This window comes from Parambassis ranga, chromosome 2, assembly GCF_900634625.1.
Source record: "Parambassis ranga chromosome 2, fParRan2.1, whole genome shotgun sequence".
NCBI lineage: Eukaryota > Metazoa > Chordata > Actinopteri > Ambassidae > Parambassis > Parambassis ranga.
In genome coordinates, this window is record NC_041023.1 from 15,587,651 (window position 1) to 15,602,025 (window position 14,375).

At 39.7% G+C, this 14,375-nt stretch overlaps 1 protein-coding gene across 1 annotated transcript in view; it reads right to left on the reverse strand.

Moving 5' to 3' along the window:
• fam135b (family with sequence similarity 135 member B) overlaps positions 1-8,130 on the reverse strand; it is a 32,213-nt gene extending 24,083 nt beyond the window's left edge. Inside the window, exons 1-3 of the mRNA XM_028397561.1 lie at positions 7,849-8,130; positions 2,903-2,999; positions 646-725 (exon numbers count right to left, since the gene is read on the reverse strand). Of these exons, the coding sequence (XP_028253362.1) occupies positions 646-725; positions 2,903-2,979 (157 nt within the window). The 5' untranslated portion in view covers positions 2,980-2,999; positions 7,849-8,130. The remainder of the gene's footprint in view (positions 1-645; positions 726-2,902; positions 3,000-7,848) is intronic.
• Positions 8,131-14,375: the final 6,245 nt, after the last annotated feature.

Below are 14,375 nucleotides of genomic sequence, written 5' to 3' on the forward strand. Positions count from 1 at the left end.
AGGTGAAATAAATACCACAATGATAGACAACAACAATGCAAATCAGGTGCAATTAACCACAAAAAGAGACACAAAAAGACACAAAGTGACCTTAATGATCCATAAAATGGCCACAGTGAGAAAAAAATGACTTCACAGTGACCCCACACACACTTACAAATAACTACTTAGAGAAAGAGATGGGAAGAAAATGAGCAATACAACCAAATGAGACATAAAAACTACCACATAACACAAAACAAAAACAATGAAAAGATTTCCTTAGAAGGAAATGCTATAAATAAATGGAGCAATTTAACCACAATCAGATGCACAACAACCACAAAGAGACACAATAAGGTCTACCGATAACCATAGAGACACACAAAAAACACAAAGTAATGCAAACAAATCTACCACAACAAAAGTGACATACAAAATAACACAATACAAACTTTAACAAAATGCTGAGGGGGCTTTTTACACATCTGTCTGCAGTCTGTGATCTGAAATCACCTGACATTTGCTGAATAAATGTATCAGCCACACATTCAACCGGCAAACGTGCACAAACATTTTGCCGAGAACCACTAAAGCTAATTGTGCGATGATCAAGAGGATGTGTTATCAGATTGATAAAGTCTATGCGATGCATTTTTCTCTTACCGGTATTTTCTTGTGTTGTTGCTATCAACCTGTGGGGCACTCGAGGTGAGACCTTCAACCCTGCTCGTATCTGATAGAACCTGCAGGAGGAGGACACAAACACACACTTCAGCCTACACAAAAACAAATGCACACAGCCTTATCTCTAAATCAAGACATAAGAATAGGAGAGGGTTTGTGGCGCAGCGCAGAGACACATTCGGAAGTCTTTAATGCAGCACGGAGGGTAGTAAAAAAAACTGAAGGATGGGTTAACCCAGTGGCCAAAGAATGGTGGAATAATTTCCTCATATACATGTGTATTCACATTAAATTTCAATAAACACATTTCTGTGGCTAGTGGCTGTAAAATATTCATTTTAGTAGATCTTTAAATTTGCTGCTGCAGCAGCTGAAGCAATTTTCATCTGAAAAAGTGAAAATCAAAAGCAGATTTAATCAGTATTTTTAATGCAATCAGGCCCTTGAGGGTGCAGCTGCACAGTCCACCAGCACAGGGACTAGTATCAACTCCAGCAATTACATTCCGGTGACATTTTGTGTTCCAAACAGGAAAAAAAAAAAAAAAAAGAAATGACCAGGATCCACTTCTGAACATCAGATTGGCTGCTGCTATCTGAAGCAGCATAGCAACCGCTAAAAACAGACATATTAGTGCACTCAGCTGAAGGGATTACCGTGATGAAGCTGTAGCCCATCCCATTTAGAGAGGGAAAATCATTTTTGATAAAGCTGGCGTTTCAGCGAGCCAGATGAGAGGTTTTAATCTTCCTGCAGACACATCTCAGCAGGATAAACACAGCCCTTTTTTATGTCATGGAATATCACAGAAAGCTCAACAGCAAAAGTAAAAAATATAAATCTCTTTCACTGAAACTTCTTTCTTCTAATCTGCTAGTATAGCAAACTATTCAAATATTTTGTGTCTATGATGTAATCTACAGAGGATACAGTAGGCTATGTGGTGGAAAAAACATTTTTTAGAATAGTTACGGTATCTCAGTCCTCAAATAGTGTAATATATGTTGCATTGATTGCACTGGAGTAAAAAGCAGAGTTAGAAGCTTTATAAGCTCTTCAATTTAGATTTGATGGCTGGATTTAGCTGCTGGCTTAGCCATGTTAGTATTTAAAAGTAGTTATTAATTATGACTACAGAAAGTGAGAAAATGTAGTTTTAGCTATAATAATAATAATGCATTGGTCTTATATTGCGCTTTTCTGCTCTGTTGGGCAGGCACTCAAAGCGCTTACATTGAGATGCATTATTCTTTCACACCACATTCACACAGTGGCAGTGGTAAGTTACCAGTGGAATGAAAACTAAACAGAAAACAAATCAAGGAACACAGAATTCTAACAACATCATGCAGTTTCAGGTGATAATCATCCTCCTGTTTCAACATGGCACAAAAAACACTGACCTTCCCAATTTGTGAGTGGACAAACAGACTTCATCACCCTTCATCACATTGCATATGCTTAATGGGCTTGACAAAGAACCGGAGAAATGAAGGCCAGCAAACACATATGAAGGCTGGGTGTCCACATACTTATGAGTACAGGATAATGTGAAATTGCATATACATTGCAGGAAAATGTCATGTGTCATGAGTACATGACATGCAATTCACGAGTTAACAAGCTGCTTTTTGTTGGGTGATACCGAAGCAAGACCTCTGAGTCACATGACTGAGTTGCTTCTCCAAATAACATACACTCTTGAAAGATGTGTAGATCTTGTAATGTTAAAAATGGCTGCTAAATAAATATAGCAGATGACTATATCACAGTGTGCAAGTCAAACTTAAGATACTGATCAGTTTTACATCATACAGCGAACCGCCCACAAAGAGACAAGAAGTACGCTTCATTTCATACAATGAGTGTAATATGTCATTTTTAGCATTAGCCTATCTGTGTTGATACTTTGTGATTCTGCCATTTAATCCACAATGTTCTGACATAAATCCACATTTTACAGATTTATGGGTATTCCATCAAAACTACCTGACAACATTTAAGCACTGACACATTTTTTCCTTATCTCAGATGGAATGAGTCAGATTTACAGAGACTTTGTCTAGCAGCATGACATTTAAATTACTCAGTAAATTCAATTATACCTTCACTCTTCCAGCATGACTCATACCTTCATTAGTATTCACCACTTTGGGTTTATAGGTAGAGTTAATAAGTGCCAGTGGGAAAATTCACACAGTCATTAGATTAAGACAGTATAGGTATTTTGACTTACCCCCTTTGAAAAAGATCCACATTGTGAAACTTGTGCAACTCTAGAGAAAACTCCAGTGTTCCCTGTACTTCAGACATGATATAATCCCACTCATCACCTGCCAAAAAAGAGAAGAGAACCAAAATAAGACAGAAATATCGAAAACTAGCTTCAATTGTTATGTCTTCTGCCTGTTACAGTGATACTGTATGAGTCATTGAGCCCGGTGTGGTGAAGAGAACAGAGTATATAAGGACCAAAAAAAGACACCTTGGTTTGAATATAGTCATTATGATCTCTGCTCAGGTTGTGCTATGTGAGTTATTGCGAGGACACGAACAGCAGCTCCCTGTTGCCGAAGTGAGCAGATGAAAGTTCAGCTTCTATTATTGTAAATGTCAGCCCTCTATGCATGTGTAGCAATTACACATTATCTTGCAGGTACGGACATCTAAGCCAACAGATTCAGTTTCTCTTTGCTCTTCGGCTCATTCAGACAAACTGAACGTACCTGAATGCATCATTCTGTTTAAAACATTTAAATGAAGACGTGTTCGGCATCTCATTCTTGCTGACCCTCTGTGTGAGTAGTGTTTTCCATTAACAGCAATTAAAGCTCAGAGTATCTCATTTTACTCACAGGTTTTTTTTCTGAAACTATCAGACTTCATACAGAGCGAGTTCCTCGAGAGATGAAACACGGTAAAACTGACGGTGTTTATAGCAAAATGCATCATATAACCCCCTCACTGAATGCTTTGATACATAATTCTTGCATGTAAGTGTTGAGTAGTGGAAGATGCACACAGCCACTGTGACAGTCATTGCTGTAAAACACCTTTCAGAAGTGTGTTACAGCCAGTCATCATTCTTTGATCAGTCAAGATTTATCTAAACAGACTGCTTTTATTGCACCAGAGCTGGATCACAGGGGATACTGTGAGGAGATATGCAACTAAAATGCAACTACATATCCCTCAGTCCATTCTTGCACATCATTTAAAACACGCTCGGCTGCAGCTATGGCTTAAGAAAGCATTTGTAATATTTTCAGCTCTTTTAAAATTACTGCTGAAAAAGAATCCACTAAAGGTCACACCAAGAGGGCCACTTTAATCATGTGCTGCTCCTTTTGCAAATTAACCTTGACAGCTTTCAAATATGCAAAAATTCAGATTTCTATACATTTAAAAGGTTGATTTTTCTGTTTACCGATGATACTCTATTCTCTTTGACAAAAGAAATTTAACTGTGTGCCTGAAGTCAAGAAGGAACCAACCGTTGCATCCTTCGCTAACAAGGACAAGGTCTTGTTGTGCTGGGGTAAAGACAAAGCAGGCATTCTGATAATAGCTGAGAAAAAAAAAAGCACTATAAATATTGTCATTTCAGATTACATGAAACCTTAAACTTTACCTAGCTGGATACAGGTATACCCTGTATATAAGAATGTTAAGATGCAACCTTCCAATATTAATATCAAATATCTGCCCTGGTATTGAATAAGTAGTTAGATTGGTACTGGATTCTAAGGCTGATCCATGTGGCTAAATTACTCCGTTCAATTCTTGCATACATCATGCATCAGCAGCAGCATCCAGGAATAACTGACTCGCAACACATAAGGCAACAACACGGAATAAGCTGAAGCTGTACAGAGGTACTTCAGAATAAAGCCTAATGCTACAGGGTTTAGTGTTAAAAGTAATAACAGCATTTAAGATATTAGCAATAGGTACACTTTTTGGTCAAATTTAACCATCATGAGCCAGCAGCAGCAGAAAACACTCTGCATCTCACTTATGTTCATGCCAAGCTGGTGTCAATCATATTGCTACTATGTTTCTGTTCTTAGGGTCCTTGCCTTGGCATGAGTTTGGACTGCGGAACCTCTGACGGGGTGTTTGCTTGACTCTTCCAATATCATCTTTTGGGGAATGGTCCACTCCACCTCAAAACCAACATTCAGGTTTGATTTGTCTCTCCCTCTGCCCTTTTCCCACACTACATTTTAATGTGTGCAAAAAAGGTGAGTCCTTTCAGAGGGCCTTGGTTCTCTCTATTCTAATTTGTACTAATGACATAGATCATAAGAATATTGCCAAAAAAGAAGCATTTACTGCTTCAATGACCTGAACAAGAAAGTGCCTGTTTCTTCAGTACTGGTAGCTGAAGCTATTCACTGCATGTGTAATTCACTGAGCTGTACTACCTGCGTCCCAGTTATCTGTTATCTGCTCTCAGACATTTATAAGAAGGAGCAGCTCACTTCTCCAGCAACGCGTTAGGTAGGCAGTATGGAGGAGAATGAACATTGTGTACTTGATTAAATGGAGGCACACAGCCCAGGGACTTACTGTAATATGCTTTGATTCCCACCAAAACAATCTCTAGCCTACAGGACACAGCAAACACACACACACTGTTTATCTGCCCCTGCTGAAAATTCATCAATAGGTTAATCAAATCAGTGAGGCACAGACCAAAGCACCCACACTTTCAGCTTCAAAGGCATACAGCTGCCATTCACATACTTTGTGTTTCCTTTCATGACGATCACGGGTGTCAGCGAAAGCAAGACTGCAGGAAAAAAAGGCTAAATCAACACATCCAACAAAAACATACAATCTTTGAGGTTTTCATTCTGATGCAAACCCCGATGTATGCTTCACAATAAAAGCTCAGGAAATGGGAAACACTTTTTTTATGGAAGGGAGCAGGGCACATGTAAAACCAACATAGCTAATACCTACGTTGATGTAAGGTGGGGTTACATCTTTGTGACCAATATTGCAAACACATTTTTGGACAATTATGTGATAACACCTAACTTTACATATCTCACATAATTCTTTGTTTACTAGATAATTTTTAAAATAACTTTTCAGGAGAGTTTTTTTAAATTCCTCCTGGAACACCTGTATTATTAATCTAATCCTATAATTATTCTTTACAATTTATCAATAATCTTTACAAAGATAGTAATAAATGGTAATGGACTCATTTAATTAAACATTGTGTAGTCTATTTTTCTGCATTTTTTGACATTACACACCTGATTTTTGTTTCTCTTTGGATACACATTATTTGCTCTTCTGTTGTCGTTTCCATTTGTCCCTAAGATCTCTGGGATTTGTAGTATTAAATAACTGCTGGCAAATCAATGCAATCTGAACTCTGGGCTAGTTTCTGTTGATATGTGCCTTAATTTGTAGTCCAGACTGCAAACACTTTTAGCTAAAGTAATGCTAAACATGTGTAATAACTCACCTAAATGTCAACAGAAATGATGCTGAGTGGTGACTGTGCTAAAGTTGCATGTGCTCTTGTGATTTTCTGCCCAAATAAATGCAGTATACAGTACAGCACAACCTGTAGCCCGGCTAGTGCTCCAAATGTGCTGCTTGTGCACTTTTACAACCTATCCCTTTCTGACTTTTTACTTGCAGCAAATCATTAAACACTAATCATTACAAAACAGCCATCTGCTGTCTGATTACTATTTAATGCAGGGCACAAACACACACACACTGGTGCTCCTGTAGGTCTACAGTTTACAGCTCCACTAATTTTGTCCTCTTCAGGGGGAACAAAAAAAAGCCTAAACTCCTGTCTGTCCTTAAGCTGCCCTCCTCCCTTCACAGTCAGTCTGTTGGTGTCAGCTCAGCTGGGAACACTGACTGACACCTCCGATCTCAATCTTGTGGGGGGGGGGGGGGGGGGGGGGGCAACACTGTTGTGAAATGATGTTGCAGAGTCTGCAGGTATCAATATAACACGGGAAGCCATTGTTTGTGTGTACTCAAAAGGACAGGAAATTAATGTCCCGTGCTATTCCATTCATTAACATCCAACTTCCTCTGCAGCACACACTAACAAAGGGCTATCACCAAATATAGGATCACTGGGTAACAGCACAACCTCCAAACAAGGACATTAACATCTGTTAGGGCAAAGTTATAGCATTTTTTTAGACATACTGTACAGTCGCTCTCTGCAGGCTGGATACATGGAGCGTCCTCTACAGAAATCCAGCCCCAGAAATCATGTGATGGCATAATCTAGCATTCGCTAAACCCTTCTATGATGCTGTATTAGGCCCTTTGTTGTTACATTAAGAATGCCAAATCCCTGCAATGGCCAAAAAAAAAACCCAGAGATGGAGTGAGTTATGGAGTTTACTGAGTCAGAGCATGACTTATAGAGAGGATGTGACTGGCATCAAATGAGATGATCAAAAGGCTTTTCAGCAGTAACAATTAAAAAGTCATTATGCATCAGCGATGTGTTGTGGTGTTGAAACACGTGAGAAACTCAATTGACTATTTGTAGTGATCTGAGTTTACTATGTGTGTGTAAGCTGTGCATATTAAAGTGCATAAAGTACAAAGTATTTTATACCTCCTGGTATAAAATACTTTGAAATGGAATGGTTTACATCGGTCAGTCACATGATGAACATGTTACATCCACAGCATGAACCGCAATTTATTGAACTCTGCATTTAGTTCTATTTTTATCACTTTGCAGACAACAATGCTGCATTGTTTTGTTATGAAGTGGACAGCATGCAGCTCCCAATCAGACTAAAGCATCCGAGACGAACTGATAATAATAATAAACAGCACTCACTGTAAAAGCAGAGCAGCTCTATTAGCCAGCATGCAGTAGTTTGTTATTAAATGCTTTTATTTTGAAAGATAGTCTACATTTGATTTCCATTTTTCTCTGTGTAGCTTGCTGAAGTCTCACAATAGGTCAGACAAAGACCCTCAGCTGCACAGAGGAAGCAAAGGAATAAATTAACCCCATTAGGCTCCATGTTTCCCATCACATCCATTCTCATTGAGCCTGGCAGACGCAGCTATATTGTAGCTTTAACACAACCAGCAATCTCACGTTCAGCCACCCCACTAACAAAAAAAAAGCAGGAGGAAGGTGTCACATGTAGAATGAAGCAGCCTCACCTTGGCAGTGATGTGGTGTAGGCTAATATCCGCAGAGGGTTCGGGTCCAGCCTTTTACTGTGTGAATTTGCCGTTTGCGGACGGATGCGCGGTTTGCAATGTTTATATCACCGCTTCTCCTGCTGCTGCTGCTGTTGCCATGGTTATTCATCCAGACCCTGTATGTTCTGCAGTCCCCCTCTTTGCCTCTCTCTCTCTCTCTCTCTCTCTCCCTCTCTCTTTCTCGCTCTCTCCTGACGGGATTTCAATTTGGGAAAGTGCGGCAGCATCTTGTCGCGCAGTCTGGCTTTGTGTTTGTCGTCAGGGTCCGCCCCGCGTTTTGCACACAATACATGTTGTGGATAGTTTCATAAGGGGAATATTAATAGTCAGGACCCGGTCTCTGTGTGTGTGTGTGTGTGTATGTGTCTTGCTGCTGCTGCTGCACTACGGTGTGTGCGCGTCCAGCAGGGCGAGCTGACGTCACAAGCTGTCTCTTATTAAACTAAACTAAAGGGTGCGCGCGGAAAATAACACAAAGGATGATTGTTATTCAAACAAAGCCATTAACTGCAATAATAAAACAGGCCGGTGTCACGTGACACGTGACGTGAAAAAGCAAAACATGATCTACTACTTCCTGCAAAAGTTTGATCGTTCTGTTGTCACAGAAAAAGTATAATAATAAAGTTAAGCTACCATACATACTCTCTGAAAGCTTATTTATGTTCCATTATTGAGTTGCTGCATTTAAATTTCCTCATAGGTTGCTTGGGCAAGCAGTTTTATTATGAACCCATAATTTAATTCTTCTCCTTGTAGTTACAGTAATTATAAAGGGAACAAAGAAGGAAGTGAGGCGGCATATTCACAGCCTTAGAATGGATTTATGGGTTGGTGTAACAATGAATTTTAATCCGGGAGGTGCTTTGTTTCGATAGCGACGCCTCTTCCTGTGGTTGTGTAAGTAAAATTTTTCAGTAGGAGAAAGATGTGTCACCATGGTAACTAAGAAAACAGCCAAGATATTTGCTACAGATAAGCGAAGTCTGAGGGAGAAGTTTAGAACTCATGTGTTTTACAGCAGATTTTATTACATTAAGACTTAAAACTTGCTGTCAAACACTGTCACTCACTGTTTGAGTGACAGTGATTTGCTATCCATTTCAGCTCCTCTTATGCTCAGAATCTTTGCCTCTATTTGGATTAATCTGGAGTTTAGGCAGACTAAGGCCCCGTTCACACTGGGGAAATCAATCCGGCTAGAGCGGGATTCGGGCTGTATCTGGATATATCCAGATTTTCGCGATTAATGCTAATTTCAATATATCCAGATTGATTTCAATCTACCTGTCGAAGGTGGATCTAGCCTGATTGGCTCAAATGTGGCTCAGGTCTGAATGCAAATGCAGCTAGCTAATCCGGCTAGCGACGTGATACTTCAGGTTCACAGAGACAGTGTCCGGGTCATGTACAAAAGCTGTATGTAAACAACCGTCGAACTACGACAGCTTTGTCCCGAGTTTATTTTTGACCAGGCTACAAAGGAATAAACTGCTTTTTAAACCAAAAAAAAAAAACAACGAAGGAACGAGCGACAAGGGACAAAAAAAACACACCACTTAGCGGTTTGGAGGGCCACGAACAAGAGGGATTAAGCCGGATTGAGCGCGGACATGCGTGTAATAGCCAGATTTGAAAATAGGTCTGAATGTATCCAGTTTAAAGGCTATCCAGATACAATCCTACTCTAGCTGGATTGACTTTCTCCAGTGTGAACGGGGCCTACAATGCTGTCAGTGTAGTGGTAGTCAGAACTGCATAAAGGGACTAAAAGCAACTCTACCTATAGGTAACATCCAAAATTGTGTGCGGTCTAAGGTTCAACCTTTTATTATGAAGCTATCAGTTTTCAATCTGAATAGTAGTAATGTTGTTCAGTGGAGGTGTTAATAAAGGCAGGAATGAACTCCCGTAATAGTAGCTATAAGTGGCACAGAGCAAATTTCTACTCACTACATTATCTGTCTTATCTTTGTCAAAGTGAGTCAGTTGAAAACAAAGCAACACAACAACGAAGTTACAGTGCATCCACAAAGTGAGCAGCATAACTGGCAGTCAGGTAGCACAATTAAAAAGCTGTATGTTCTCATTCAATAATTCCTCACAGACCAATCACCTGTCAGATAAGGGGGGAGGGGGGATTATGTAACAGATGAATAAAACTGTTGATGACACATAAGCTGCTGGCTGTGTGTAAACGTTGTCAGCAGCAGGACATTAGTTTCCTTTACGAGGCTGTTTGGTTCTTCTGTGTCTCTGATTCACTGATCGAGCCCTGGATGACTGTTCCCCTGTGCACTAAGCTTCACCTTCTGCTTAAAAACCCAAAGTCAATTGCTGCTTTTTCTCTCATGGCGTTCTGCCATAAGCTCCAAGCACTCTTGATTAAGAGGGGAGCGCTATTGATTTTTTTTTTCTTTCTCTGTTTTTTCAGACCGTTGCCAGAGCCCAGATGAATACATCATCTGCAGAAAGAAAAAAAAATAAGTTGGCAGATATTTCTGAGAGGTTACACTGCAAGGACACCAATTTTCACAGACCAATATCAGACTTGATGATTAGCTAGTTTACAGAACACAACAGGGATTGCTGTGGCTATATACGCTATGAGCTGTGGTTGACCACAGATGTCATGACCTGTCCTTATCGCTGATGAGTAGGGAAATGATATAACTTACATGCACTAGTCTTCACATCTACCCGATATCAACACCTAAGGGATTTCGGAGCAATATTGTAAACCCCTGTCTTCAAGGCAACATAGTTACACTGTAAACTCCAAGCAATATTTTCCAGAACTGAATAGGGAAGGTGATGCATAAGAAACATGGCTGGCCAATTTAACAGCAGCATGTTTTTTTTGTTTTTTTTTGTCAACACATTCACATAAAAATACACCTCATTTGGTCAACAATACATCCCTTTAGATATGACACATGGCTACTACTACTGGCTAAGGTTAGGGGTTAAAAACATGGTCACAGGTTAGGTGAAGAACATGCTCGTAAAACATACAAATTCATAACATTTAACACATTTGAGAAGAAAAACTAAACAGCTACCATAGTCAGCTATTGCAACACATATATGCGCACGTTATTTTCAAGGCCTGAAATATCAACTTTATGTTATATTTCCTGATCTTCTCTGCTGTTGTTTGCACTACAACCGACAAGATAAACAAAGAACTACAAAGTTTCTAGAACTGTAAAAGTTGGAGGGGGTTAGATCCTGACACTCGTTATGTCTACATATGCCGTTGGCATTTAATCAAAATTATATAATATCTCAATACTGGTCTTAAGCTGTTGTAGGTGTTAGGTTAAGCTAACACCCTACGGCTTGTGTTACAGTTGAATGTCATTAAATCAGCAACAGACTGTAAATAAATAAGAGCAAAATGTTCATAATGTCATCCATGGGTTACTTAAGAGCAGGGCGGGAGGAAGAGGCAGTTGGTAGATTCTAAAGAAACCCACAAGTGGAGCTGAAGTGGGTGGACAGAAGCAAAGTTAGGAAGAACTCAAAGCGGTCATACATTTTATTATGCAAAATGATTAGTCTAAATATAAAGTCAAGCAGGAGAGTTATATGGAATTTGCCTGGTGAAGTTGGCTTTATATTTTTTGTTGGCCATTTTAACACAGAGGTGTGTGGGAATACACTTACCTTAGTGGGTGTGATTTTGGGAGTATGATGCATTTTTACCTGGTGTCTCTAATCCTATGGCATTATCTAGATGCATATTATTGCAACACCGCTCTTTACCAAAACAGTATCAAGCCGTCCTCCAACTGGAGTGCTTTGGCATGCATGACTTCAGGTCACAAGTGTGCTAGTCATGCGGCCGACCTCGTGGATGAATAATCACAAACTGCCCTGCTCTGTCTGTGCCTGCTCTCTCTCATTCAGACCAGGAGCTCTCAATTATCCAGGCTGGACACATGATCTGTAAGGAGGCCCACTCTCTGTATCGTGTGTCTCTAAGATGAGATGCGTTGTGGTGTGTCTACACAAACAATCGATTCATGCAATATGATGCAGTCGCAAATACTTTATCCTTGACCTTTATATCAACACTTGTAGTAAACTGCAGAGGATCAGATGACTGGGTGGTTATTGATCCCTAATATCACATCATAGGGCAGGAATGGCAAAGATCAATAAAACAATATGTGCACAGGAAATACAAAAAAAAAAACGCTGGAATGCATTCTTGTTCAAAGCACTCATTATGCCCCTGGCCAGAAGTGTTTTTTTTTTAAATTTCAGATTAAAACTGCATTTTCTTCAAAGCGGGTGCAGCACTTTTATGCTTTAAAACACAAATTTGTTTCAGAAAGATTTGCACCTACGGGTAAAAAGCGGCTCCTGTCACTTCAAACGAGGTGATGAGGAAGTCATACCTGTGAGAAATGTCAGCGTACAGAAAGTTAACGCGACATGGAGCGCTACCTTATCCTCATCCGATCACGGTTGGCTCTCAGGTCTCTTGAAGTGTAGACTCAAACGCCACATAGGATCAATTACATAACATGCAGGATACATAAACAGCGTGTCTGCCTGAGGCTCCTTTTTGGTAATAACAAGGCTTTCTTCTTGTCAACACCACAACCTGACATGCATTCTTCAGCTATACACTGATGAGTACACGTGACTATGAAATCCACATTTCATCACTCACTGTCTGACTCTTCCCCTTATCCTGCCGATAATTATTAAGAGAATTACATACAGCCGGCATGTGTCATTAGGAGGCACCGTAAAGAAAAAAAAAAGAAGCGGGCGGAGGTTGTTCACATAAAGGCCCATGCATCTTTTTAAGTGTTGGTAATAAAAAAAAGTAGTCACCACCTCCTGGAGGTGTCCTGACCAATGGGAACCCATTCAACAAACTTTTATGTGGCCTCCAAAAATGCTTGAGCATCCCCTGCACTGCTCCTCTCAGTCAGTCCTCAACATGCGCAGGTAGGACTGACTTCAGGGAGGGAATTTCACTTCATCTTCTTCTTCTACTCCTGCACCTCACACCGCTGAGTGCCACTTTGCCGAGAGCCCTTTGACGGAGAGGAGTGAAACATGGCCTTCCACAGCTCTGGTTTGAAGAGGTAAATATCTTTTAGCTTTTTGTAATCAGGAACTCTTTGAGCATTTTTTTTGCACAATTTCCATAATAATGAAGAGTTATTTGAAACTGACTAATTAACTTTCAGTCATTTAGAGAGGAAACTGCATTTTCTTTTGCTGCTTAATGCTGTGATTTAACGGTTGCAATAAGGTCCCGATAAACGTAGCTTAAAGAAGCTGGCCATTTGCCATTTAATCTGACCCACACATGCACACACGCAGCCTACAAAATAAAAAGCTCTTAATCTTCACGTCTGCTTCACTTCCTTCAGTTTGTTAAATTAAATAATTCATATTCTTCACACGAACTGTGCAAATGGTCAACAGCAATCTGGGCTAATTAAGACAAATGGAAGAGAGCAAAACTCATGCCAGGAGTGCTGGCTCAGTCTCGGCATCCAGAATGACATCACTGCATGGGTGGCTTCCGGCGGGAAAGTCCCATCAGATGTTGATGAATGTCAGAAATTAAAGTGCATGACATGTCATTACATAATTGGCCCCGACAGGATATTTACTGGCATATACAGGGGATTTTTTTGTCATTTACATTACATTTACAGTTAGTTACATTTACAGCAGGGCACCGCTAAACGCAGCATCTGTGCGTTTAGGTGCTGACAGATGATAGTAAATACAAGGTAAAAGCATGTTTTTTTATGTTACTACAGCATTACAACATTTTTAGCCTGCCTCCAGCTCAAAAGTCAACATTAAGAAAGCTGTAAACTCTCAGTCAGAGGGCGTGCATATAAGAAAATGCATGCTACTTCATAGAGACACTTGTTTCTTTTATCCTAAATGTGAGGGCAGATACAACTTCACCACCATGTCTCTTTCAACCCAAGCGCAAATAAGAATCTTTTACTCAAGTTAAAAATCTCTGCAAGAATTCTACACAAATAAAAACGTTTTTAAAGGTTAGCAAGAAAAGTTAATCCATCCCTTGTTCAATTAACCTGTCAGGAAGTCTTTGGTTTTATTTAAGCACAGAACAGACAGAACTGCAAATTGTCAAGCCAAAAATGTGCTCATCTGATGATCTACAGAATTACATAAGTGTCAATATGCTAAAAGAAAACTTGGGACCGAAACAAAAAACAATCATTAAAATATTTGTGTAAACTGCTATACTGTTCTAATATGTCCTTTTGCAAGACTAGTTCTCACAGTTGACGTCGGCTCTGTCTTTTTTTTCAGGCAAGGGTGAGTTTAACATATAAAATCTGAATAGCAATGCAGGGCTGCACTTTATGAATTTGAATTGCTATTTCACACTAGTTTCGTTATCTCACTAACAAAATGTGTATAACCTGCATAAACCATGACACCATGAGTTTTGCTTATGTAAAAAATCC